The sequence below is a fragment of the Arvicola amphibius genome, chromosome 3 (assembly GCF_903992535.2).
Source record: "Arvicola amphibius chromosome 3, mArvAmp1.2, whole genome shotgun sequence".
NCBI lineage: Eukaryota > Metazoa > Chordata > Mammalia > Rodentia > Cricetidae > Arvicola > Arvicola amphibius.
The window spans coordinates 184,262,207-184,288,293 of record NC_052049.1 but is presented as its reverse complement, the minus strand read 5'-3'; the positions used below and the strand labels follow the sequence as shown (position 1 = coordinate 184,288,293).

General features: G+C 47.3%; 1 protein-coding gene across 1 annotated transcript in view; it reads right to left on the bottom strand.

Moving 5' to 3' along the window:
• Positions 1 to 26,087, bottom strand: part of Itga9 (integrin subunit alpha 9) — a 299,897-nt gene that overhangs the window by 94,815 nt on the left and 178,995 nt on the right. Inside the window, 1 exon segment of the mRNA XM_038323365.1 lies at positions 6,666 to 6,816. Within this exon segment, the coding sequence (XP_038179293.1) occupies positions 6,666 to 6,816 (151 nt within the window).

Genomic DNA, 26,087 nt, shown 5'->3' with positions numbered 1-26,087 from the left:
CAATTGCTTAGGAAGCATAAAGACTTGGGTTTGATCCCCAGAACCCACATAAATGCAAGGCAGGCATGGTGGCTCATCTGGTTCAGTTGAGACCTTGACTCAACGGATAAGGTGGAAGAAGAAGGCTGGCACCAACTTCAGGCTTCCCCATCTGCGCACACACGTGTAGCCATGCAAATGGGGAAATGTATATGCACACGCACACAGAGAAAAGCAAATGAGCATGGAGCAGGTGTGTGCAGGGCACAGGGGTGGATGGGGTGGGGGCGAAAACTGGTAGGAAGAGGGAAGGAATCGAAGGTGATGAGAGATCAACATGTTTGATTTCCCTGGCCTCTTGGATAACCGGCTCTCCTTCAGGCAGCCTACTTCCTACCTCTGCCTTGTCTGGGAACGGTGACGGAGGGTCAGTTCCAGGAAGAAATCAGAAACCAGCAACAGTGCTGTACTGACACTGGGTCTAAACTGGAGAACAAATTTAGGTAGTCATGATGGCGTGTGCCTGTTACCCCAGGTGTATTCTGCATATTTTAAACATACTGAAGCACTTCATTTGAAATATTTCGATGGAAGTATTTCAAACATACTGGTCTTGCGCATGCTCTGTGAGTGCTCCACCACCGAGCTACATCCCTGGTCCTGCCTTGTCTACCTTGAACGGGTCCTGGGAGTTTCATCTGGAGCCCTAAACATCTCTCCCAGCTTCAAATTTCTTGTATTTTTCCAGCATACACACAATTTAGCTTTGTGCGCATTATCAAAGGGCTCTTATCACTGCTTCCTTCCTGCATGGCAAGCTGCCGCAAGGTCCCGATTTCAAAAATGTTATTTTAAATTTAGAGTTCATGTATGCATTTGTTACATATGTCCTGTTTTCCTGCCCTCTCGCTGCACAGCCCTTATCGTTCCCTTCCGCAATCCCTCTTCCACTTTCATATGTACACGTACGTAACGCTATGTGACGATATAAAATATGGGAGCCACAAATAAGAGGGAAACATTTTTTTCTGAGATTGGATTAATTTACTTAATGTAGGCCCATATTTCTATCTGGTGTGGCAGCCAGGCTCTGAAGCCATAGGCCCCACCTGAGGTGGTCATGTACCCTGCCACGGTCCTCTGCTGCCCTAACAAAGGGCCAGGAGGTTGTTTTGCTCCTTTCTTTGTAATTTGGAGGATGCCTGATAGAGATGCTGATTCAGCCTACAGACACGTAGCATACAGAGCACACAGGTAGTTGTTTTGACTAAAAGCCATTCGCCTGGTGACCTAGGAGACAGAATGCTGGTATATTTCCCCCTCAGTTCATGTTTTGGTATAAAAGCTGTTTGGAGAACAAAGCAAGAGGAATTCTTCAGGATGTGAACTCAGGATTTCATGAGGGACCACTGAGAATCTCCCTCCCGATAAAACCATGTGATTTGTGTCTTTATTTCCGTGCCTCCACGCCAGTCCAGAGAGATAGTTTATGTTGGGGTCTGGTCTAGAGAAATAATTTAGAGTCTGGGCTAGCACCGGACCCCAACAACTTAATAGCACTGTTTCCAGTTGCATCCATTTTCCTGCAGAAGCTCTGGGGATCTCTGTCTCTTTCCTGAGAAACCCATAGACTGCTTTCCAGAGAGACTGGGCTAGTTTACATTCTCATGGCGAGCTCACATGGGCTCCCTGCTCTCCGCAATGGCACCCAGCAGTGCCTTGATTTCCTGACCCACCCTGTCCACATCTCGTCCTGGGGTGAGGGTGGGAAAGCACTGGGGGCTTTAATGACCTCCTGCATGACTATAAACCAGCACCTGTTCTGTAGGTCAAAAGTGCAACTCCCTGCCGGGCGGTGGTGGCACACGCCTTTAATCCCAGCACTCGGGAGGCAGAGGCAGGCGGATCTCTGTGAGTTCGAGGCCAGCCTGGTCTACAAGAGCTAGTTCCAGGACAGGCTCTAAAAAAGCTGCAGAGAAACCCTGTCTCGAAAAACCAAAAAAAGAAAAAAGAAAAAAAAAGTGCAACTCCCTGCTTTACGGTGGGATAGAACTGACTGGGAGCTTCCCTGCAAGATCAAGCTGAGGGCTAGGGCTGGAGGGCCTTTGCCTGAGATTGCCCTGTCCTGCCCTGCTTCCCCCTGCTTCACCCTCCGCTGGTAACAGATGCACCCCGGAACCACCAGCACCCGGGCCCTCATTCTCACTCACCATCTGTTCGGAGAAGATACTCAAGTTTTTCCTGACTTCAAAATGTTTATTATTTTCAAATTTTGTGTGTGTGTGTGTGTGTGTGTGTGTCTGTGTGAGCGCATGAGTGTAGATGAATACACTCCAGAATAGGGAGTCAGACCTCTTGGAGCTGGGATTACAGATGATGTGGGCACTGGGAATCGAACTTGTGTCCCCCACAAGGACAGCAACCACTCTTAACCACCGAGCCATCTCCCCAATCTCCTTGCTTATTACCGCGCGTGCATGATGTGTGTCTGATGTGAGGTCAGAAGACAGTTTCGTGTAGTCTGTTCTCTCCTTCCACCATCGTCTGGGCTCTAGAGATCCAAGTCAGCTCACCAGGCTTCCTAGGCAAGTGCTGTACCCACTGGGCGTCTCCCAGACCTCGCTTTTAATGTTTTATTTATTTTTAAGGTGTCTTTTGTCTTAGCTTAGGAGTTTGCTTTCATGGTTTTTTCTTTTTCTCTTTTCTTTCTTTCCTTCCTCCCTCCCTCCCTTCCTCCCTTCTTTCCTTCCTCCCCCCCCCCTTAAAGATACTTTGTTGTCTGGTGAAAAAAGATTTAAAATCCAGGACCCCCCCCCCTTTTCCCTTTGAGAAGAGGAAATGGGTAAATGCCGCTCAACGTCTGGCTAAAGGTGGGAGCCAGGAGGTTTAATGTGTACTTCTTAAATTCCTCTCACAGATCTGCCCGTGGCAAGATGGCGGGACGCATCCTTAACTGGTCCTTGTCACAGACGCAGCTGTGCTGACATGTCTCAGGCTAGACCGGAGCCTCCCTTCACACGCTGCAAATGCACAGACGAAGCTTCTCATGCCGATGAAAGCTGAGCTCTGCGTTGGAACGTAGGCCGCACTGTGATTGGGGATGGACGTCCATCTGGGGTTCTCCATCACTTCCTGGTGCCCATGGCCACCAGAAGGGCCAGCAGTCTCAGGGACCTGTACTGTAGGCTATCTCTCTGGTGCCAGTACTCAGGCAGCGCTGACAGGTGACACACTGGTTAGGGATCACAGTCCTGGCCTCTGGATACCTGCTCTCCTCTGCCTTCTCCCAGCTCATTATGGGCAAAGGGCGGGGCCTTCAGAAGCAACCCAAACAGGAAGTGAGCACCAGGGAGAATGCAGGACAAGAGTGGCACCTGGATCGGGGCCAGGTGAGGATCTCCTCTTGGCATTATGCAGGAAGTTCAAGGTAAAGTCACCATGGGGCTCAGGGTACCGGATTAAAGACAGGGAGGGGGCGGAAGAGACTTATTATTTTCTAAGTATTGATTTCCCCCCAAGGGCTCTCTTACAAGGGTTAGCAGTGAGTTCATTCATCATCTTAATGGCCAGGCCAAGACGGCTATAAACATCTGAGGGTTGCATTTTCCTGGGGGCGACTATTAACTTGATAAGAGACACCGGAGACAGCAGGGCACAATGGCAATCAGCACGTTCTGTGGCCAGGGGAGCAGCAAAGAGTGAAGGAACGCCAACTGTACTTTGCTTACACACAGAAGGTTGGGGTGCACTTCTGCCCCCGCAATGCCTGACTCCTCAGCTCCACTGACACACGTCGCTTTGTTCTGTGCACAGACACACAGGTTCCTGCACTGAACCTTCCGCCCACGGAAGGGTCAGCTACCCCCTCAGAAATAAAACTATACAAACACATTAGGTTTCCAAATCCTCCCTCAGTTCAGATTAGAAAGCTGATAGGCCTTATCATCTGGCGCCGTCCTGAGTCGCTTGCCTTGAAAGTGAGAAGAGAGATTCCCGAGAGAAACGGAACACCCGTTCCGTGGCAGAGGTAGATATTAGTGGGAAGACTCACTTTACAATCAAAACAAACTCACCGGCACTGATGCCACTTGTCATAAAGACGTAAGCTGACCTGGTAGTTATCGAAGACTGCAAAGCCCAGACCGACTGGAAATTCAAACCATTCCCTTCTCAGAAACAGCAAAAACGAGCTTCCTCGATAGACCACCATGCCCCTCATTAGGCCTTGTCATGGGAGGAGTAGAAGGACCCAGGGGCCATCCCCTCATCTCGGTCTCTCAAGGTGATTAGAAGACAGAGCCATAACCAAGACCACAGCCAGATGACGATGGATTGGGAACTACAGCTCCAGGCAGCCTGGCGGAGCTCTGCTTGTGGCTGTTTCTCCCACACAGCCCATGACCACCCTTTCTTCCTCACGCCTCTGTCCTCCACCACTCTCACCACTGAATCCTACCTTCCCGCTTCTCTGGTCTGATGGTGCCTCCTGGAAGAGGTCACCGAGGGTGCCCAGCATCCTGAGAGGATTGTGCTATATATCGCCAACCCGGTAAAAGACTCAAATTCACACCTGGAAGCACAGTTTCTGCTAGAAGTGTGTGGCTTTGCACCATCACAAAGCTGGGGAAATCACAGGCTGAACCTTCTGTCATAAGGTGGGGACCACCAGAACACCAAGCAAACCACGGGTCTGGATAGTATGCTGTGGTGTATGGTGGGAGGCGGGGGCCTACCACAGTTGGGACCATTATACACACACTTGGCATAGACTCTATTCAGTTCTTAGCACACATCAACATCACAGTGTGAGAAACTGTTGCCCTGGCCCAAGGTCACACTGATCATCAGAGAGGCAGCTGGAACTTCAGTTGGAGCCTGCTAAATCACCAATGCTCACAGCCCCATTTCACACTTGACACTGTAGACGCAAACTCCAGCTTAGCTTCTATCGTTCTGAAGCGTAGATTTTATCCTAAAAGTCATTCGCTTTAAGGACGACATGGATGCTTCATATGGATTGACTTTTCTGATCTCTTCCACTCCTAAACACATGTGCATGCACGCACGAATACACACACACACACACACACACACACACACACACACACACACGACCTCCAAATGCTAATATATTTAGCTAGTTAGTCTGCTGCCAAGGGAAGGATGTGAGACGCACCAAGGATGTGGCAAAGGTTTGACCAGTGATGACAGACAAGCAGGTTAGGGCACAGACCTAGTGCACAGGAGGAACAGCTGGGCTAGAAGTCTAGCCCAGAGGCCTACAGGCTGGACACAATCAGGGACATGTTTTGTTTGGCTTATACCACACTCAGAAAACATCTTAATTAGCTGCCAAAGTAACATAAAAATGAAATTCTGGTTTTTATCGAAAAATAAAATCTGGCAGCATCAGTTAACACTCCCACTTCAATTACTGGGTCACTGAAGTGGCTGACCTATGGGTGACAACGGAACCTCCATCCCCCACAGAATCTACCACGGTCTTTCCCATATCTGGACACGGTCACCTATGCTCGGCTCACACAGGCCTTGCCCAGCTCCTGGCTCTGTGATGCGCTCTAAGCAACTCTACTCACAACTTCCAGGAGCCTAGGAAGTGAGATTCCCACTGGTGGGTGCCAAGAGCCCTGCCCACAGGACTTGTGCCTGTCAGGGTGTTTCACCGGCTTCCCACTGCCAGTGCCCAGCCCTCTGCACCAGAGAGCACTGTTTCTAGAACCACAGAGGTCCTGGAGGCAGGGACACGGCAGTTCTGATGTGTTGGGGATTGGTCTCCCTATCTTAATTCTTAGACCAACGATTCTCAACCTTCCGGATACTGCAACCCTTTCATGCAGCTTCTCATGGTGTGGTGAGCTCCAGCCATAAAATTATTTTCATTGCTACTTCATAACTGTAATTTTGTTTCTGTTATGAATTGTAATGTAAATACCTGGGTGTAAGTTTTCATCATATAGTGATTCAGCTTCCATGCGGATACCAGGTCACTGAGCACCTCACTGCCAACAAGGAAACGCTGCAAACATCTGCACATCTGTCACCAGAGCAACTGGATAGAACGGGGTGTGTCTGCCTTCTTTTCCTCTCTCACAGGGGTGGATGCACCAAGGGGCATTGGGGAGAGAGAACACAACAGCTCCCCTTTCCTTTGGGAATCATGATCTATAAACTTCAACTCATTTGAATAAATGGATTGACTCTACGAAAGCTCACTCAGTTCATGGAAAACATCGAATTTCCTCAAATCCCTCGAAAGTAGCCGGAATGAATATATAAATATGGCAAAGTATTAGCTGACGTGGACACCCACGTACCAGACAGCGTGGAATGCACTGTCAGGGATCGGAATCATGACAAGAAGGAGTCCATCCACACTTATTTTTTCACAACTACCGACACAAGACTGAAATTTTATAGAACGTATATATGATGGAAGTAACAGCTGTAGCCGCTCAGAGAGGGCCAGTCCACCAGAGAGAAGGAACGGAGCACAATATAAGGTAGGCACTCTGGGCTGTACCAGCCACCTCCTCACTTCAGGATGAAAGCTGATTTCATCCTTATCAAGGAGTGGTTTTTGTAGACTCATTGCACGTCCCATGCTACAAACAAGTCAGCAGGTCTTTGAGACAGCAAATGGCTCCTCTCAGGGGAGCTCTCCCTACCTTCTGCCACATGTTGATGAAGAAGAGTTCCCGGGAAACGTTGAAGGAGACGTTGGCATCATAGGCATCGTCCCCAAGGTTGGAGATGGAGATGTTTAGAGAGATATTCTTCACAGCCCCTAAAGCTAGGTATGGGGTTTTCTCATCAACACTGCAAAGAAAAACAAACAGGGATCAGTAGCCTTACCCTTACAGTGATATAGCAGGGTGGGGTGCTGGGAATGGGAACCCAACTCTCAGGAGCCCCACCCACGAGGCACATGGCCTTGGAGAACCAGCACCTATGGGCCTCTGCTTTTTGTTTGTTTGTTTGTTTTCCTTTTGCTTAGAACATGGGCTTCTGTGCTTCACTAGACTGAGTTCACTAGACTGTCATATGGCTCACAGGAAACTCTACACATCAAGTGTGGAAAGCCTGAAAACATTTAAAAAGTTTAAATTTAAAAAGAGTGAAATTCATCCATTCAGTTCTTCTGAGCATATTCTGTATCTTTGTCATCATAGATGTGATGTTTCGTGTCAACTGTCAATGTGACAGAATCCAGAACTGCCTGGGAGATGGCCTCTGGGCACGTATGTGTGGAGTGTAAACTGAGGTAGGAAGACACTTCTTCATTGTGGGTGGTACTCTTCTCTGGACATGGACTGTACACTCTGAAACAGAGTTGAGTACAAGTGTTTATCTCTGCTTCTTAGTGTGGATGCCATGAACCATGGTTCTTAAATGCCCCCTGCTGTGACTTCCTGCCGTGACCGACTGTAACCTGTAAGTGCAGCTCCCTCAAGCTCCCTTGTTGGAGAATTTCATATTAATGACCGGAAAAGAACGTAAGACCCTGGAGACAGTCTCCTGTCATGTCAAGGAGACAGAAAATGCACACAGGAAGCAAATACCATAACCAGCTGGAGAAACCTCGGAGGGTAGGAAGTTACCTGACCTGGAGGAGTGGGCTGCACTTTTCAGTACAGTAGTCAGGGGAGCCTCGATGAGGAGGTGGCCTCTCACCAGAGAGCAGGATATGTGGAATGGAGGCTTGCTAAGGAGGGTCTCTGAGGGGGGCACAGGGCTGGCACATGCAAGGAAGAGAAGGGGGCCAGAGAGTATTGAGCAGGCTGAGAGGAAATGAGCCCAGAGATGTAAAGAAAATGAGACTCTGTAGGTCCTGGGGAGTCACCACCAAGACTGTGGTGTAAATGTGACATAGATGGGATTCCCTACCAGCTCTAAGCTAAGAAGTAATGGCTCTTGGGGCTCACATCAGGAGGAGGCTCCTACTAGATATGATGCAAATCATCTGTGGAACACTTGAGAAAAGCTGGGTGAGGCACATCCTGCAATAAGTCAGAGGGAAGAGGTGAAAGGTCAAGCCAGGGACTCGCAGCTGAAGTATGGAGAAGAGTCGTATGGGAGGTGTTTCGAAGATTGTGCCAACCTTGAATTTTTCTCAAGAATAGGATGAGGGATGTTAATAGATGAAGAGCCAAGGGCGGCTCCAGGGCTTGGGGATTCAACAACCACATTTAGGGCTACCGTTTAGTGGGAGGGGGACCGTATGTAGAGAAGGCTTAGCAGAGACAAACCAAGTGCCTGTTGCATTTTATAGGAAACACGGAGGCAGCCTGATACATGAGCGCAGAGCTGGAGGTGTCTGGGTTGGAAGAGTTACATGTGGGGTGAATTTGAAGGACACCAGAGAATAGGTGTAGAAGGAGCCACGCTTTCTCATCTAGGATCTGAAGAGAGGAGACAGGTGTGGGCAGGTATGGAGGAAGGAAACCAGGACAGCTGACACAGAGTGGCCTCATAAGGCTTTTCTGAGGGAGGAAGGTCAGGCTTGTCCAGCATGGCAGAAGGTCAAATCAGCATGAGGAATTAGAACTGATCACTGAAATTAGTTATGTATAGCAGGGTTGAGACTCTTTTACTTGTGACCCCCTTTTTTTTTCTGTGATAAAATACCCCAATAAAGCAACTTTCAGGACAAAGGGTTTATTTCAGATCACAATTTTGGGTTGCAGTATGCTGGGAAGTCAATATGGAAGAAAATTTAAAATGCCTAGATACAGCCCCTCCTTAGTCAGCACAGAGAGAGGCTGAGTACATCATCACGCAGCTCTGGTTCTCTCTCATACAATCTAGGACCTAAATGCAGACGATGGTGCCATGCACAGTGGACTGGATTTTCCCAGTCAATTAATGCAATCCAGAACCGCCTCCCCAAGACATGCCGACAGGCCAGCCTGACCTACACAAACCCTCACTTCATTCCTAAATGATTTTAAATTATGTCACATTGACAATTAATACCAATCAGTACAGTATCTAAGAAGTGTTTACATGACCCTGGGTAAGTAAGTATATGAAACAAGTTTACAGATCAAGCATTATTGGTAACAAACCATAAATCTATTTTAAGATAATTCTCTGGTATACATATACATTGAATATCTATTAAAGACTAAAGCAAGTGTGTATTCTAATGACATGGGTATTATTATCTATGTAGCACAATAATCCTTGTCCATATTAATTTGTGTTGCTCATATACTCATGGGTATGGGGCCACAAAGTGGACTCAGCGGGTCAAGGAAAAAGAGAAGATGAAATTGTGAGGTTCTGGGGAGGTAGGAGTATGTTTGGGAAGTTTTAGGAAGAGGAGCGGGTAACTATGATCAAAATACATTGTATACATGTATGAATGCATGAAAGACTCAAAGGATAAGCATATTATTTAAAACAGATTTTAAAATATACTCATTTTATACATAATAAAGAGTAATAGTAGAACATTATTAAAACCATTTGTTTCCTATAATTAAATCATTATGCTTCTATAAAAGCAGAAAACATGGTATGGATAGCAAAAAAGCTACAGGCTGTAGGAGAGAGGCCTCTACTGTGAGCGTAGACATTTAGGCAGCAGTCTTTGGCACCGTGGGGATGATGGCACATAGACTTCAGAATGGTGGCTCTACAGAGAGGTTAGGTGATGTAATGAGGGCAAACACTGCCAGGAGCATAGTAAATCTGAGTTAAACCGAACTTATTGTGAGTTCAGAAACCTATTGCTACCAGGATTTCGCAGTCCTCCACGTTCAGTTATAAAAAAAACCCATATTGGGTTGTGGCCAGCGTGGATGAAGCTTTGATGTACACAGTGGTCACTGGTGACCTTGTGTGAATTCCACGAGTGAGTCAGGGCAGAGAGCCTGACTGGCATGACAGAGGAGCTCATCAAAATCGTGAGTTCAGGTGGGTGTGGGAAGGTGCTTCTCTCACAAGAGTGGAGGGGAACAACAGGGTAGGGCGGCTGGGGAAGTGGGCTGTGAGAGGGGTTTCTAAAGGATGGGAATTATCACGGTGCATTTGCACATGAATGGGAGAGGCACAATGAACGATCATGTTGACAGGGAAAATTGCTGGTGGGACCTGGTGAACACATGGAAAGGCGGAGGCTGAATGAGCAGAGCATGAGGCATGGCTGCTTGGTGTGGTTGGAGAATTCGGACTTCCTTTGGAGCTGTCGGTATTTGGCACTGAAAGTGAAACAGAGTCAAAGGCAGGGAGAGGAGTGAAGGGGAGGACGTTGGGTTGTGGCAATGACTAGGAGAGCAGGGAAGTGAATGGGCCAAGGATGATGACGATGGGGATAAAGGTGATAACAAGGATGAGCACCAAGTCATATAAGCTCTGGGCAAAACAGAGTCATTCCTGAGGAAGATGTGGAGAAGCCTCAGAGTTTGCGCAAAGGACAACTGTCCCTTTTGGCTGTTTGGCTCAACGGTTCCATGATAGATGTGAAAGATGCATCAACAGATAGGGGGCAGGTACTTCTCATGGTCACTAAGTGCTGGGCACCTGATTAAGCAGTCCTGTCTTCTAAGGATGTTCAAGTGGCTTTACTTAGGTGATAATGTTCCCAACCACAGCTCTGAATTTTGAGGGCTTCATAAGGCCATTTCGGTCCTGTGATTACCTGGCATGGCTGCAGAAGGTTTAAAGAACCAGAAGTTGCTTTCTCGACTTAAACCTTGCCTTCCTTGTTTCCTACTGAAGTTGGTCGCCCACTCCGGGCCCTTTAGAGGTCTCATCTAAACCAACTCATATCTTTCCAATAAACTAGACTTAAATCAAGTGGCATATGTTATACTGTCTGCTTCAATTAACATAGCTAATACAGTGTGCAAGAGAAGAGGACTATTCAAACACTCAATAGGCTTTTCTATTCTTTGAAATATAGACTTCGGGGGAAGGGACATCACTACCCATCTCCGGAAAGAAGCCTCACTCCAGTGGGTCTGGCATGCCAACAAGAAAAACATGCTCAACAAGAAATCTGATGGCCTTGTTTTGGAAGTGAGAGCTCCAGGGATCCAAACAAGATGTGAGAAATTAACTTAGAGAAGAGTTTTAAATTCTTGAATGGCCTCCAATGAATTAAGACCCTGACCTCAAGCTATTGTGGTGGTGATGATTTATTATTGTTGGCCACTCTGGTTTTAAACAATTGATGGGTTATTTCTGTCCCCATTTGCTTTTGTAACATGAAAGAAAGACTCCTCAGACCTTGAATTATATGGCAGCATTAACCTAGCTTTATCAAGAGAAGGACTTGCAGACAAGCTCAGAGATGTCTAGTCACCTCAGAGTGACCAGTTTCTGTGGGATATTAAGCAGAGACCACATAGGTATGCATAGCGCCACTGCCTTTGCCAGTGTCATAGTTCACAAGACTAGCCTCTTTCTCTCATGTATAAATGCCAAGGAATCAGGCCAGGGACATCTGAACTTATGCCAGGCCCCACAACACGGGCCTCTGCCACTTAATCATGCAGTAAGGTCATCCCTGGGTTTTCAGAGTCAAGTGATTCCAGCGTGGCTCTGTGATTAAGGAACGCCAGGCACCTTCCAGGGTAAAACATGAACTCAAAACTTTTTAAAAGAAACCTCAAAGTTGATTTCATTCTTTCTCTAGAGCTAAAACTCTATAACCAAAACAGTAGGCTGCTGCTCCCTGAGTTATTCTTAGAAATGAAACGAAAATACGATTTGCTAGCATGGGGCCCGGTACTGTCAAACAAGCCTTTCTGAACCCTCACAGGAACTTATGAGAGTCACACTTTCAGAGATGAGGAAACCCTGAAGCAGAGAGCTAAGGAGACGGGTAAGAACCGGGAGCCTCCCGTGTCCGCAAAGCCTTCTCCTCTCCATTTTTACCCATGTCCTTTAGTCTCATCTGCCATGGCGCCAGGAGGGCCTTCTTGATGACTTGTGAATAACAGATGTCTCACTGTGAGCTAACCGGTCTCTTGAATCCTCATTAGCTCTACTCGATCTTTACCAAGGTGGCTACATACTAATTTTTAAAATTTTTAAGACTTTTCATACATTTGAACAATTATTAAACATGATCATTTATACCCCTAATTTCTCCTTTACCTCCTCTATCCAACTTCATATCCCCCTTCTCTCTCTCTCTCTGATAATTCACTCTTGTAGCGACAAGCACCATGACCAAGGCTACCTATGAAAGAAGGCATTTAATCAGGGCCCACAGTTCCAGAGGGTTAGAGTCCATGGCCATCATGGCTGGGAGCATGGTAGCAGGTAGGCATAGCGCTAGAGCATTAGCTGGGAGCATGGCAGCAGGCAGGCATGGACTAGAGCATTAGCTGAAAGCTTACATGTAATTAATCACAGTCACAAGGAAAGGGAAGGTGACAGAGAGAGATCATTAACTGGGAATGGCAGGAGCTTTTGAAATCTCATAGCCCGCCCTTGGTGACCTCCAATGAGGTCATAACTCACAATCCTTCCCAAACAGTCCCACCAACCGAGGACCCAACATTTAAATATATGACCCTATGGGGGCCATCTGCATTCAAACCACCACACCCACTGAGCCCACTTGGTCCTGTCATATGTGTAGTGGTGTGGGACAAGTGCTGTAAACACGGCTTCCAGACTGGACATCGTTATGTCACTTAGGACGTCACAAGAGCTACAGTTTTACCTGCCCAAGATCCATCCAAACCCAACTGCAGCACAGGGGCAGGAGGTTCTCTCCAGGCCCCATCCCTATAGCTAGCTCCGGGGGAGGGAGAGTCATTGTGCTTCTAAGGGTGGCTACTGGTAGATCTCACATCCTAATTAGAGACAAGGAACTGTGCTTTCACTGGCAGGGTCTAACAGTAGAAGGCAGGGGCCCTTGTCTTGGATTTCTTACCACCGCACTCCCAGGGGCAAAATCAGTCTCCACCAACTTTCTAAGGGAATGCAATTTCCTGACAATTAGGAAGACCGTTCTTCAACAATTGAGAGCACCATGAAATGCCTCAAAGGGAACTGATGTGTCCGTTATTTCACCCTTCCGTGGGACGTCAGAGGCTAGGCTCTCCCAAGGGAGTTCTAGGAGCCCCATCATTGCATGAGAAAGCAAACGCCCCCAACAACTCCGCAGCAGACCAGCAGACCATCAGCTCAGCCTCCACATTTCCCAGGAGAAGCTGAGTCTGAGAGAGGACCCACTCAGCTAAGGTCACCCAGTCAGGCCGGGTTTGAGTTGGAGCTAGTATCAAATGCCCTAAGCTCTCCATGCTGTGGCTCTCTGAGAACAAACTCCATCAGGAAGGGTCCTGGCAAGAAAAGTTCTTTTAAAGATATCTGAATAGAACAGGGCTCTGTGAAGAACGGCTTCTGAGACAGCCCTGCCAAAAGTTTAAAACAATTGAGCACAGTTGTGCGCCAGACATTCCGTGGGTGCTTGTTTATTTAATGAAGGACAATCTTTCTAATTTTCAAGGAATTTTATCCTCCGATAAATTTTCTCATTAATTCTAATTTGTTCGTGCAGCCTTTTAAGTGGGTCATGTTCTTTTGAATGATGTGGAATTCCTCTCTGTATGCTGTGAATACCATTGGTGAATAAAGAAACTGCCTTGGGGGCTGGAGAGATGGCTCAGAGGTTAAGAGCACTGGCTGCTCTTCCGGAGGTCCTGAGTTCAATTCCCAGCAACCACATGGTGGCTCACAACCATCTGTACTGAGATCTAGCGCGCTCCTCTGGCGTGCGGGCATACATGGAGGCAGAATGTTGTATACATAATAAATAAATAAATCTTTAAAAAAAAAAAAAAAGAAAGAAACTGCCTTGGCCTGTTGATGGGCCAGAACATAGGTAGGCAGGGAAAACTAAACTGAATGCTGGGAGAAAGAAGGATTCAGGGAGAAGCTGGAGAAAGACACAGGAACTTTAGCCAGTAAGCCACAGCCACATGGTGATAGAGATTAATAAAAATGGGTTAAATTAACATGTAAGAGTTAGTCAACAAGAAGCTAGAGCGAATGGGCCAAGCAGTGATTTAAATAATATGTGATTATTTTAGGGCTGAGCATCTGGGAACCAACAAGCGGCCTCCTCCTACATTTGAACATAGATGCCTTTAGTACTTCCACGTGAAAGGCATCTTTAATAGTCACCAGAGATTTGAACTGTACTGTTTCTATAAGGCCCGTCTTCTAGCACTTTCATAGCTTGCTGGACACATATTGCTTATTTTTTACTAAAAAGTTACTCCAGAATATACCTTCGTATTGTGTTATCTATATGGGCATTTTGCCTGCACGGATGTCTGTGTATTATATGCAAGCCTAGTGTCCACAGAGGTCAGAAAGGGTGTCAGTTCCCTTGGAACTAGAGTTAAAGACAGCTGTGAGCCACCGTGTGGGTGCTGGGCATTGAGCCTGAGACCTCTGCAAAAGCAGTCAGTATTCTTAACCATTGATCCATCTCTGCAGCCCTAATACATGTTAAAGCAGCTACTTTTTGAACGTGTTAAGGGGCTCCTAATTCTTTAGCATGAATTCATTCACTGTTCCCAATGTCAGGTGCTGCTGGTGACCAGCTGGGAGCTGTGTAAGGCCCTAGATTCTTGGCTGCACTTGTTCTCTGGCCTCGTTCCTTCCAAGGAACACAATGACCACCCAAAGTTCCTCACTGGGTAAACTGGATACATTTATGTTATCAGTGACTTCTGCTGAATCCTTATGGGAAGAGGACTTCCCTCCTTCTATCCAGATACCCGGCCCTGCACACACCACCACTTGATAATTTCTTATGTTCTTAAAAACCTAAACTGTGACCTTACCTGGAGATATAAGCTACTTGCCATAAAATATGATTTCCTCTCGCTGCTGGCATTGAAGTGGACTAAGTGAAGGGCACTAACTATGTAAGGTCTCTAAGTGCATCCAAATCAATTAACTTATCACTAAAGAGAATTTTCCCGTTACAACTGCAGGAAAAACAAAGTAAACCAAATTGGCTACTTAATAAAAAAAGCCATCAGCGTGAAGGCTGGGGATGTGGCTCCGTGGTAGAGTGCTTGCCTAGCATCTTACTGTAAAGCTCCAGGCTTAATCCTAGCACTGGAAAGAAAAGCCACAGTGATAGTATTTATCTCTTAAAAACCCACTTGTAAACTATCCAGTGGGGTGAGAATGGAGGGACGATCTGGAAGGAGGGGGGAGGGGAAGGAATGTGGCCAAAATAGATGAAAAGTTTACAAAACAAGTTAAATAGCCTTGTGAGTATTGAGAAATGGAGAGAGAGAGAGAGAGAGAGAGAGAGAGAGAGAGAGAGAGAGAGAGAATATCTCTGTGAATTTTCCCACAACTTAATTTATTAATTTTACCTAAATCTGATGCTCAAGGCTTACACATCAGGCACGTGAGTACCGTTGGTCACATGTGCTATGCTGGGTGAAGAAGGTGAGTGCATGGGGAGCAGGGACATCTTAGGGACGCTCTAGGAGCAAGTTTGAGAGCAAGTGGTACTTTCAGGAGTGATTTCCAAAACTCACACAGGGAAGGAGACGCTGGGGATCCGACAACTGATGAGGGCTGTGGCTTCGAGCTAGCGACCTCTCTGGGTACCCGGAACTTAATACTCAGTAATCTGGAGAATACTCAGGAACCGTGAAGAAGCACATGTCTCAGGGCTATCCCATTAGGGATGAGGAATATCTGTCCACTTATTCCAGGCAGTCACTGGTCAAGGGCTGGTGTAGCAAGGGCAGGTGCCACCCACTCCAGTGGACAGAAATGATGCAGTTTCTGGTCGCAGAACCTGGTCAGAAATTCGGGGCAGGGATAGAAGGGATGTAGAGAGCAAAGATTCTGCCTGCTACCAGGTCCCTCTGCCGTGTTCTCAACAGGAAATAGGCAGTGGGTAAAGCCTGTCACTAAAGACTGCCACCAGTTTATTCCTGTTACTTCTGAAAAGGAGGGGTCCAGGCTCCTTGTGGACAGAGCCCCAGGTTCTGCATAACACATAACATCCTCTTTGTGGTCCACAGGCAGTTTCCACAAGGGTACATCCCTGGTACCCTAGTTTCAGTCTCTTTCCTGTGTGTTCAAGAGGGAGCACATGTATGTGCTTGTAGGAGTTGCTGGGAGCACACATGTGTGTTTGTGGGAATTTCAGGGAGCACATGTATGTGTTTGTGGGTGTTGCTGGGAGCACATGTATGTGCTTGTTGGTGTTGCAGGGATCACACATATGTGTTTGTGGGAGTTTCAGGGAGCATATGTATGTGTTTGTAGGAGTTTCTGGGAGCACACATGTGTGTTTGTGGGGGCTGCAGGGAGCACACATATGTGTTTGTGGGGGTTGCAGCCAGAGGTCAACCTCAGGAGCCACCTTCCTTGTTCTTGGAGATGGGGTCTGTCACTGAGTACATTAGACCAGCTGTCCATGGAGACCATGGGATACGTCTACACTTCCCCAGCACTAAGATTACAAGCAAGCATCACCATGCTCAACGTTTTATGTGGGTTCTGGGGATCAAACTTAGGTCCTCACGCTTGCCCAGCTACCTCCCTAACTCTACATAGCTTCAGTTTCTATGGTTACTTCTAGTCCACTCAGTTCTCACAATCCTGACACATGTGGGTAAGAAACATGCTTCATAGCCAGGACTGACCACGGGAGGACTGCAGGAGGGGCAGGCACAAGTCATCCATGGCTGGCGGTTGTTGTAAGACCTTCAGTACTTAGAATGCTGTCTGTGCCCTGAAGCTGTGCCCAGGCTTTCAGCATAGATACTACCTATTGGTGCGCCTGAGATCATTGAGCTTTCAACGTAGCTCTCTCTGGGGAGACTGACTAAGGATCAAGGAGAGGAGAGAGAGACGGCAGGCAGGGAGCACAAGCACGCACTCTACAGGGCCCTAGAAGGCAGCTGTGGACACCCCAAGACACAGACTGCATTCAGTCCTACGGAGGTCACCCCTCAGCTGCTGTTTAAAGGCTAAGAACTCTCATGGTCAAGTCTACATGCATATACCAGCATTGTTCCACAGCTCCCTGGATTTCTATGGACGTATTTCTATTCTAAGCCAATTCCAGACCTCTTCTCTGCCACACTGGCAACTGCTCTTGATAAAAAAAAATTACTGAGCTGTGACCAATGACAAAAAAATTCACTCTCAGATCTTTGACATTTCTATACATTGAGAGTTAAAAGCTGGCAACATCAGCCTGCAGGGGTGAGATACCAGAAGAAGTGACCTCATCAGCTACTCCACAGACAAGAGTGTTATGGAGACCAAGACCGAGACATGGGAGGTAAATGGTAAAGCTATCTCCGAAACAGAGGGAGGAAAATGCATCCATGTTTATGAACATGTATATGGGATGAGACTAAAGAGACTCAGGAACTTTCAGCACTAACAAGGTTGTCAGAACCAGTGGGGATTAAATATGGTAAGTGGCTCGTTAACTTACTTGAACGCCAATGGCAGTACTATTTAACCTCATCCCCACGGGGACTGGGATTCAAATCTCTACTTCTCAAAAGTCCACACAGGAAAACAGCCTATGCCGGTCAGTTCACTAGATAGAATTAAACCAGAAAGCAACACCAGGCATGGTGGTATACACCAGTAAGGCCAGCACTTACAGGTGGAGGCAGGAGGATCATTAGTTGAAGGTCATCCTCAGCTAACTAGCAAGTGTGAAGCCAGTTTGAAATGCATGATACCCATTCTCAAAAGTAAAAGACAAACAAAAGAAACAAGAACAAGCCCAGGAGCTAGGTACAATCATAAGGGGGCAGCATGGAAACCAGGAACAACAAACAACTAACACCCCAATGCTGGGAAGAGAGCGTGGCTTGGATTGGTTGCTCTAGGCTGCTGTGATAAAATGCCATGGCCAAAGCAACTTGTGTGCTTATTTTAGCTTCTGGCTCCAGAAGAGTCCATACCAGCAGGGAAGGCAGGGCGACAGGAAGAGGAAATGGTTCATCACATCTCAACTGCCTACTGGAAGCTGAGAGAGCAACGTTTGGAAGTAAAGCCCTAAAGCCTGTCCCTGGTGCAGGGCTCCACCTCCTAAGGGTTCCATAACCGCCCCCAGCAGTGCCACCACCTGGCACTGAGTGTTAAATAGATAAGCCTATGAGGGACATGTCACACCGAAGCCAGGACATGGGTGACTGGGGTGGGACTTCAGTGTCAAAGTGCGTGTAGCCAAGTCTCTGTTTTCATGGTTTATTTAATAGGCTCAAAGATAATATCAAGACTAGCTCTATAATAAGTCATTTTATCTATAATAAGTCATTTTATAGTGATAATAGGCATATCACTATTATTACTCTACTGTTAGTAATTTTACTGTGTCTCATTTGTAAATATAGAGAGAAAATGTGTTCTATGTGATGGCTATTCTTGGTCGTCAACTTGACTCCATCTGGAACTCACTAAAATCGAGATGGCCAGGTGTGCCTGTGAGGGGTTTTCTTCCTGACTGAATGATTTGAAGTGGGAAGACCCCGCCTAAATCCAGATGATCTGAGGTCAAAGATTCACCTGAAGTCAGGGTCACACCTTCTGCTGTCAGCTTGAGTAAGGACACGGAAGGCAGAAGCCTTTGCTCTCTGCTTACCCTCACCCTTGCTGGCAAGCTCATTCTTTCTCTATTAGAGCTGCTTCTTTCTTTCTTTCTTTCTTTATTTATTTCTTTCTTTCTTTCTTTCTTTCTTTCTTTCTTTTTAAACTTTATTTAACTTTATTTCATGTGCATTGGTACAACAATGTCAGATTCTCTGGAGTTACAGACAGCTGCAAGCTGCCATGTGGATGCTGGGAATTGAACCCGGGTCCTCTGGAAGAGCAGTCAGTGCTCTTAACCACTGAGCCATCTCTCCAGCCCAGAGCTGCTTCTTTCTGAGTCCAGTACACACAGAAGACCAGTTGGGAATCTAGACCTGTGTACTGAACAACTATTGGATTCTTGCATTTTTCCATCAGGAAACAGCCTTTGTTGGAATAATTGAACCATAACCTATAAGCCACTCTAATAAATCCCACGTGTATGAATATATATATTCATTCTATCAATTCTGCTTCTCTAGAGAACTCCAACTAATACAGTTTCTAAGGTTTAAGTTTTGCTATGGTTTCAGGCATTCTCTACTAGTCTTGGGACATATTTCCTGAGGAGAATTGAGGATGATTACAGCTTTCACATGTATGCCTTTTATATCCTCAACAGTGTGTAAACCCAAACCATTAAATAGAATATGCTATGTGCACATGTAACTGCCAATGTGCTCTTTGCATCTGGCCACGCTCTATGGATCCTTCCTAGTCTCATGGAACAGGCCCACGGGGCACTTAGCTCCAGCCGGAGATGGAGGGCTCTGCAAGGCCCCTCCCCCATTCCTGCAGTGGGTCAGAGAGATGGTTCCTAGGACTGAGTATCTGGACTGAAAATCCACTTATACAAAGGTAGAAATACTTTCCACGTCCCTTAACTGCACCCACCGGGGTCAGTGTTAGTTCGCAGAGTCAGGGTAAAACACATTTACTGAAGAGAAACGAATCAAAACCTTTGCTCCCTGGCAAAGGTTTGGAGAAGCACAGGCAGTCCATATTATTTAAAGTAACTGTGCTCAGATCCCTGGGGACTCTGCTGCAGAACCGGCCCATTCAGTAATCCATTTAATGGCAGGGCCAGCACTTGCACCAACAACCTTGTTTCTCCTAATGAGGAAACTCAGCCAGCCAGATGCTCCACCCCCACCCTGTCTCCTGGTCCCTCTAGGTGGCTCAAGAGCTTCCTGTCCCATCGGTGTAAATGTTGAGAGAAAGGCTGCTTCCCCCGATAGCAGAGGAATTCAGAGCCTCATCAGCCTTTGCCATGAAGTCTTGGGACATCTGGAATGAATCAGGTTCATTCTCTGTAACTACTGGATTAAGGACTAAAATCCTTCGGTCGGGGGGGGGGGAGGGGAGGGGAGCAGAGGAGTTCCCAGGTCTGTGGGCTGTTTGGAGGCCTGATGTCATGAGAGAGGCAGGGGGCTGTGGAGGAATGCCTGCCTTGGCCCAGCCAGAGAGAGGCCCACTGCCATGCCACACAGTGTTACACATGCCTGTGCTGTTTGGGTAAGCCTGCCAGCCTGGTGACCGAAGTACTCTTTTAGGGCACGTTTCCCAGTGGGTGACATCAAATGGCAACAGGTTAGAAAACAAAACAAAACAGAAAAACCCCGAAATGGCAAGCTTTCCTAATTGTACATACCTCCTGCTGTGAAGTGAGACAGCCACAGGGGAGCAGGAGCCCCAAGCTCCCCCCACTGCCCCACCCCGTCTCTGGGTCTGTGAGCCCCTCCACAGGTGTAAATAGGCACGTGCTATTCAGCTGCAGCCACCAGGCAGCCCCAGTACAAACCCACAGTGTGGCCGCCCACATGCCACCACAGCCGCCCAGAGGGAACTCCCTGTGTCCTTAAGGAGCAGAAAACAGGGGTTGGCTGTAGGTGTCACCACAGGTGCTGCGGGGAGCCACAAAGACAGTGGCTTTTAAGTCTGGGTATATGTTTTAAAGAAATGATCTGGCCTTCAAAAGAAGACCCACTTCTAGATATCACGACATTGTGGCTTTCTCTGGAACATGCTTCTCTCACACCCATACACATACACATACAGTTGAAACTTCTAGAACATGTTTCTAACCTGGTTTAGTGCTGGTACATCCCATTGGCCGTGCAGTGACACCAAGGGACCCTTTCTCAAATGATGCATGGACTAGAAAGTGGGATAATGAAGAAATCAAGCATGCAAAAAATAGATTATTATGTTGACCAAACGTGTGATCTAGCAACATATGGTTCCTAAAATAAATAATAAATTAATGATGAGATGTGGAAAAGGATTTGAAATTTGCCACAACTCTGAAGCAGGGACAAATGACATTTCAAAGTATCTACAGTGTCATCTAAAACATCTGTCATTTCTGTGTGTGACAAAGTCACAAGTCCTGAGCGTGTCACTGTGGCTTGCTGCCCACATCCACATTTAGATAGAATGCTAACGTTCTCTTTGAAGCTAATGACAATCAAGATGCAACTGTCCTCCTGTCTCAGCTCACAGACCCTATGAATTCCAGCTCAGATCACCAACAGGGCATGGCACACAGGTTGAGACAGCTCCTGCTCCGTGGGACATGATGGTGGGGTTTGTTTCAGGATGGGGAGAAGCTGTGATGGAGGGGAAGGAGGCGGGGAGGGCATGCCCAGCCTTGGATGCCAGGAAGAAAGATGACAAGGGAATTTTTAAAAGGCGTATAATAATAAAATCAGCAGCTAAACATGACCTCCTTCACCTCAGTCCCTCCCCTGCATTAACAACAGCCTCACCAGGATCCTCCTGCCCCTGCATTAACAGCATCTTCTCCAGGATCCTCCTGTCCCTGCATTAACTCAGCTTCTCCAGGATCCTCCTGCCCCTGCATTAACTGCAGCTTCAGCAGGATTTGTTTATGTTGGATTTGTTTAACTAGGCAAAGATGTGTTACATTTGTGCTAATCAAATAAAATTAACCTGGGCTCAGAGAGGTAGGGTTAGCAACTAGTAGACAGGAAGTAGCAGGGAGGAGCATAGTATGGATTTTTTAGTTGGGGCTGTGTGGAAGGAGAGGGACTTCTGGGGACATAAGCAAAGAGAGAAAGATAAAAAGTTGCTACTCTTACTCTCTGAGATCATGGGTTTTCACCCTAGCCTTTGAATCTGAGTTTTATTAGAACAATAGAGATTTAGTTAAAGCTACCTTTAGCAGCAGTAACAACCATTGTCTGGGGGAACAGAAGACCCCCTCCAGGCTACGGCCTGAACAGCTGGGCTGCTAGGAGTTTAAAGCACAGTCGCTGCGCTCAAGGTAAAACAGCATTTGGGCACCCAATGTGGGGCCTGGGAAAGCTGGAGGAAAAAAGAAAAAACAAACAAACAAACAAATCCCAACATCACTTCCTAGTAGCCCTCAGTACGGTGAGCACTTGAACAGCTGGCATGTTATGTAGAAACAACAAGCTAATTAGAACACCCACCACAGTGCAGGCACTAACTTCCTAGAGCTGGGGTGGTTAAATGCAGTTCCCAATTAAACTCAACCTTCACAGACCCAAGTTGGGTAGGGCTAGCCAGTAGGGTCAGGGAAAGCCAGACAGACATAAAGGAAGCAGGAAAGCAGAATGGATAGTACATAGATGAATAGGCATGGGTTGATTTGTTAAAAAGAAAAAAACCTAGTTAGAAACAAGCCTAAGCTAAGGCCTAGCATTCATAACTAATAATAAGTTTCTGTGTCATGGTTTAGGGGCTGGTGGTCCAAGAAAGCCTACTACTCTTCATAATTTGTTTTTTTTTCTCTCCCACAACTACAAGTCTTCCCTGCTGTGGTGAGTCTAGTATTTAGTGGTAAGAGATATAATAATTGGGAAAAAATCATAGCAGAATGCTAAGATGGGAAGATGTGTGGATTCTAGTGGCATTGTTCTCTTGGTAAGTCCCTTGCTCGGGGTCCAGTTATTAGGACAACAGTTCTGTCATCACAAAACTGTTGGAGAGACTCTGACACAGAAACCTCCCACGACTATCTTTGAAAGCTAAAAAAACCAAATAGAAGCTTTTTAGACAAGCATGGATGGAGTTGGGGGCGGGGAAGTTCAGTGTGTGCATGCAATCAACCCCTCCTGTGGCTGCTATGGTTACTGCCTCCGTCCTCCCTCAGTGTCCTCCTAAGGGTCCCTGTTCTCTGCCATCCAGGGAGTAGAAGGTGGAACAATCCTATCATAATCTCAACAGCGGAAGGGCTGCCCATGGAGTTCTCCATTGGGGTGGATTTCTGCAGTGCATATACATGAAAGGCAGCCTCAAGGCTTTGAGTCTGACAAAGAATGGGGTCAGTTCTTTGGGTGGCAGACTCCCTCTTATCCCCAGCTCAACAACAACAACAACCACAGAAAAACAAACAAAATTCAAGAGGAATTTCCAAGTCATTTTCACCAAGACACAATGGCCATCAAGACAAGGTGCATTAGTCTAAATGACAGAACACCAGACCTGGGAGCCACCACCAAGCATTTTCCTTGCCTCTGCCATTCAGGTTTTGCCTTGACCTTAGGTAAATGACTTCCAGACCCCTGGTCAGGCAGCTTTAGCTTTCCCTATAGCATGAGCTCTCAAGCAAGGCTCCTTCCTGAGCCTCAGCACTTCTTCAGTGCAGCACAGTCATATTCACCTCCCAACAATGTTCTGAAGCTGAGGTGGCTCGAAATCACCTACTGAGTGCTCACCACCTATCAGGCACTATTGTTTTTTGAGACAGGGTCTCTCTCTGTAGCCATGACCATCCTGCAGCTCACTCCGTAGACCAGGCTCGTCTCAAACTCACAGAGACCCACCTGCCTTTGCCTTCTGAGTAGTGGGATTAAAGGGCGTGCACCTCTACACCTGGTCAACCAGGCACTTTTGGAATCGGTGAAATATGTATGAATTTATTAAATACTAAAAATAACCTTTTCTGGTGCTGCAGTTATTTCCCATTTTCAAGATAAGGAGACAAAGTCACATGGGAGCTGATGCCCTATCCAAGGGGCACAGCTGGCAAGATACCAGAGCTTGTGTGCACACAGAAGAACTTTCTCACTTTTTATGAGAAAGGTATGGTGTTATGCCTATGTACATGTATGCATAACCAATGCACGGCTGGTGCCCAAGGAGACCAGAAGAGGGTGTTGAATCCTGCAGGACTGGAGCCTCCATGTGGAGCCATCTCTGCAGCCTCACAAGGAGAATTTCGTAGGGTACCTAGTGCATAGGAGATGCTCAATAAAGAGAAACACCTCACTTCTGTTCTCCACTGTGTAGCTGATGATCCTGACCACTGTTGAGAAGGAGAACAATGTGTTCCCAACTGTGGGTGATCTTGAGGTGGGGCAGTCCTCTCTACAAGCTGGTCCTTCACGGGTGGGGTCAGCTACCTTCCAGCCAGCCAGCAGTTTAGGGAAACACACTCTCTCAATCCCCATGAAAGCAATGTCACCATGGTTACAACCAGAGTATAACTATGTGGCTGCGAATGGTTTGGATGTTGCAAACATTCCAGTCTCTTCAAAGCCCTTAATTTTTAATTGGGGTCAGCTGTTAAGGAAGCCTTGACGTATTCCACTATCCCGGTGGGGTGCATCAAAACCAAAGTTTTCAGCGCAACTGCCACAGTCTGTTTTCCCTTCTGTTCTCTTCCTGCAATCATATCTGATGCTTTCGTAGGCACTATGCACACCTTGGCAGACGGACGGATCATCTATGAACGGAACTGGCAGCGCTGTTTCATGGAGACCACCTGAGCAATTTCATCCCTGTCCCTGGGTATTTGTGGATGGCATGTCACAGCACCGGGATCAAACGTGTTAAAGCTCTGGGAGTTTAAACTCAAGAGCTGGATGTCTAAGCGACAAAAAACATGCAGAAACACAAGTTCTCCACAGAGAAAAATAATATCCAATGGCCTGGTTGAGCCCTGCCTGGGCTCCTTAGTGAGTCCCTGTCTTGAGAGATGAAACAGGAGGAAACACCAACTATACTCATGGTCCTGACTGTTCTGGATGACCCACTAACTCCCCAACATTTCCCCTCTACTTTCTTTTCAAAATAATTACAATCACATGTGTGTGTTGAGGGGGGGTGCCCAAAGAGCAAGGAGGAGATGTCTGGTGCCAAGGAGCTGGAGCTTGGTCTCTAAGATCAGTCAACACTCCGACCAGCGATCGTATCTCTAGCTCATCCCTCTCCTCCATCTGCCAGGGCATCTTGCACTCGGTCTGCCCAGCCATCACAGGCATCCTTCCCATATTCTTGTGTTTCAGCTTCCTCGTGAGAGCACAGAACCCACCACAGCTAGGTTCTAAAGATGAAGGCAAGGCCCAGGTCCTACCCAAAGTACCCTGGTGAAGTTTTCTGGGAGCACTGTAGTGGGGATGATCTTGGCGGCCCCCTAAGGCTAACTTGCCATGGATACTGCTATTCTTGAGACAATTGATACCTATGCCTTAGACCTTTTCCAGGCAAGATGGAGTTGAGGGGATGGAAAGAGTACCAGGCTCAAAGCTTCAGTGTCACATGTTATTTTTGAATGCAGGGGACCAAATGACCCTCACCACCCCAATATCCTGTGTCCTGGGCACCTAAGCATGGCTTGCTGCATCCCTGTTAGGTTTAGTCTCCTCTTCTGGGGTTCTTCTCTCCCCGTCTGTCTTCAATGAAGCCCTAAGTTATGGGTGTGCTGTAATCCAATTCCTCTTTCCTTCTGGCCCATCTCACCTCTCCCAAGCAGCTCCACAAACCTAGATGCCCATAGTCTTCACAGGAGCCCAGATCTCTCATACTTCCCTCTACCCAGAGTGCCTCAGTTCTCCCCACTTTCCTTGATACGGGGCTCCTGGAGATGCTTCCTGTAAGAGTCGCTCTTCCCACACCATCACCGCCAGCCCATCCCCCTCTTCCCACACCATCACCGCCAGCCCATCCCCCTCTTCCCACACCATCACCGCCAGCCCATCCCCCTCTTCCCACACCATCACCACCTGCCCATCCCCCTCTTCCCACACCATCAACGCCAGCCCATCCCCTCCTCCCACACCATTATTGCCAGCCCATCCCCCTCTTCCCGTACCATCACCTCCAGCCCACCCCCTCTTCCCACACCATCACCACCTGCCCACCCCCCTCTTCCCACACCACCACCGCCAGCCAGTCTCTTGGGTGGCTCCTGCCCAGACTACACAGACCAGGAGAGCAGGACCATCTGCCATTCATCTCTACAGCTGTTCACAGTACCTGCTCGAGCAAGAAATGAGTGTGTGCTGCACCCCAGGCAATAACGAATCACAGGTTAGTCAATAACTAAGAAAGATTCCTCTGCCTCAAGGCACTGAACAGACCGAACCCCGTCTAGAGCCTAGTTCCCAGTCCCATTTTCTGGCTGTGTCTTTCCTCGCATGATGGCTCCCAAGTCTGTGGTTTTGTTTCCTGTATCCACTCATCAGGCTACGGATGGTTGCTTCCCCGAGACCTCCTGT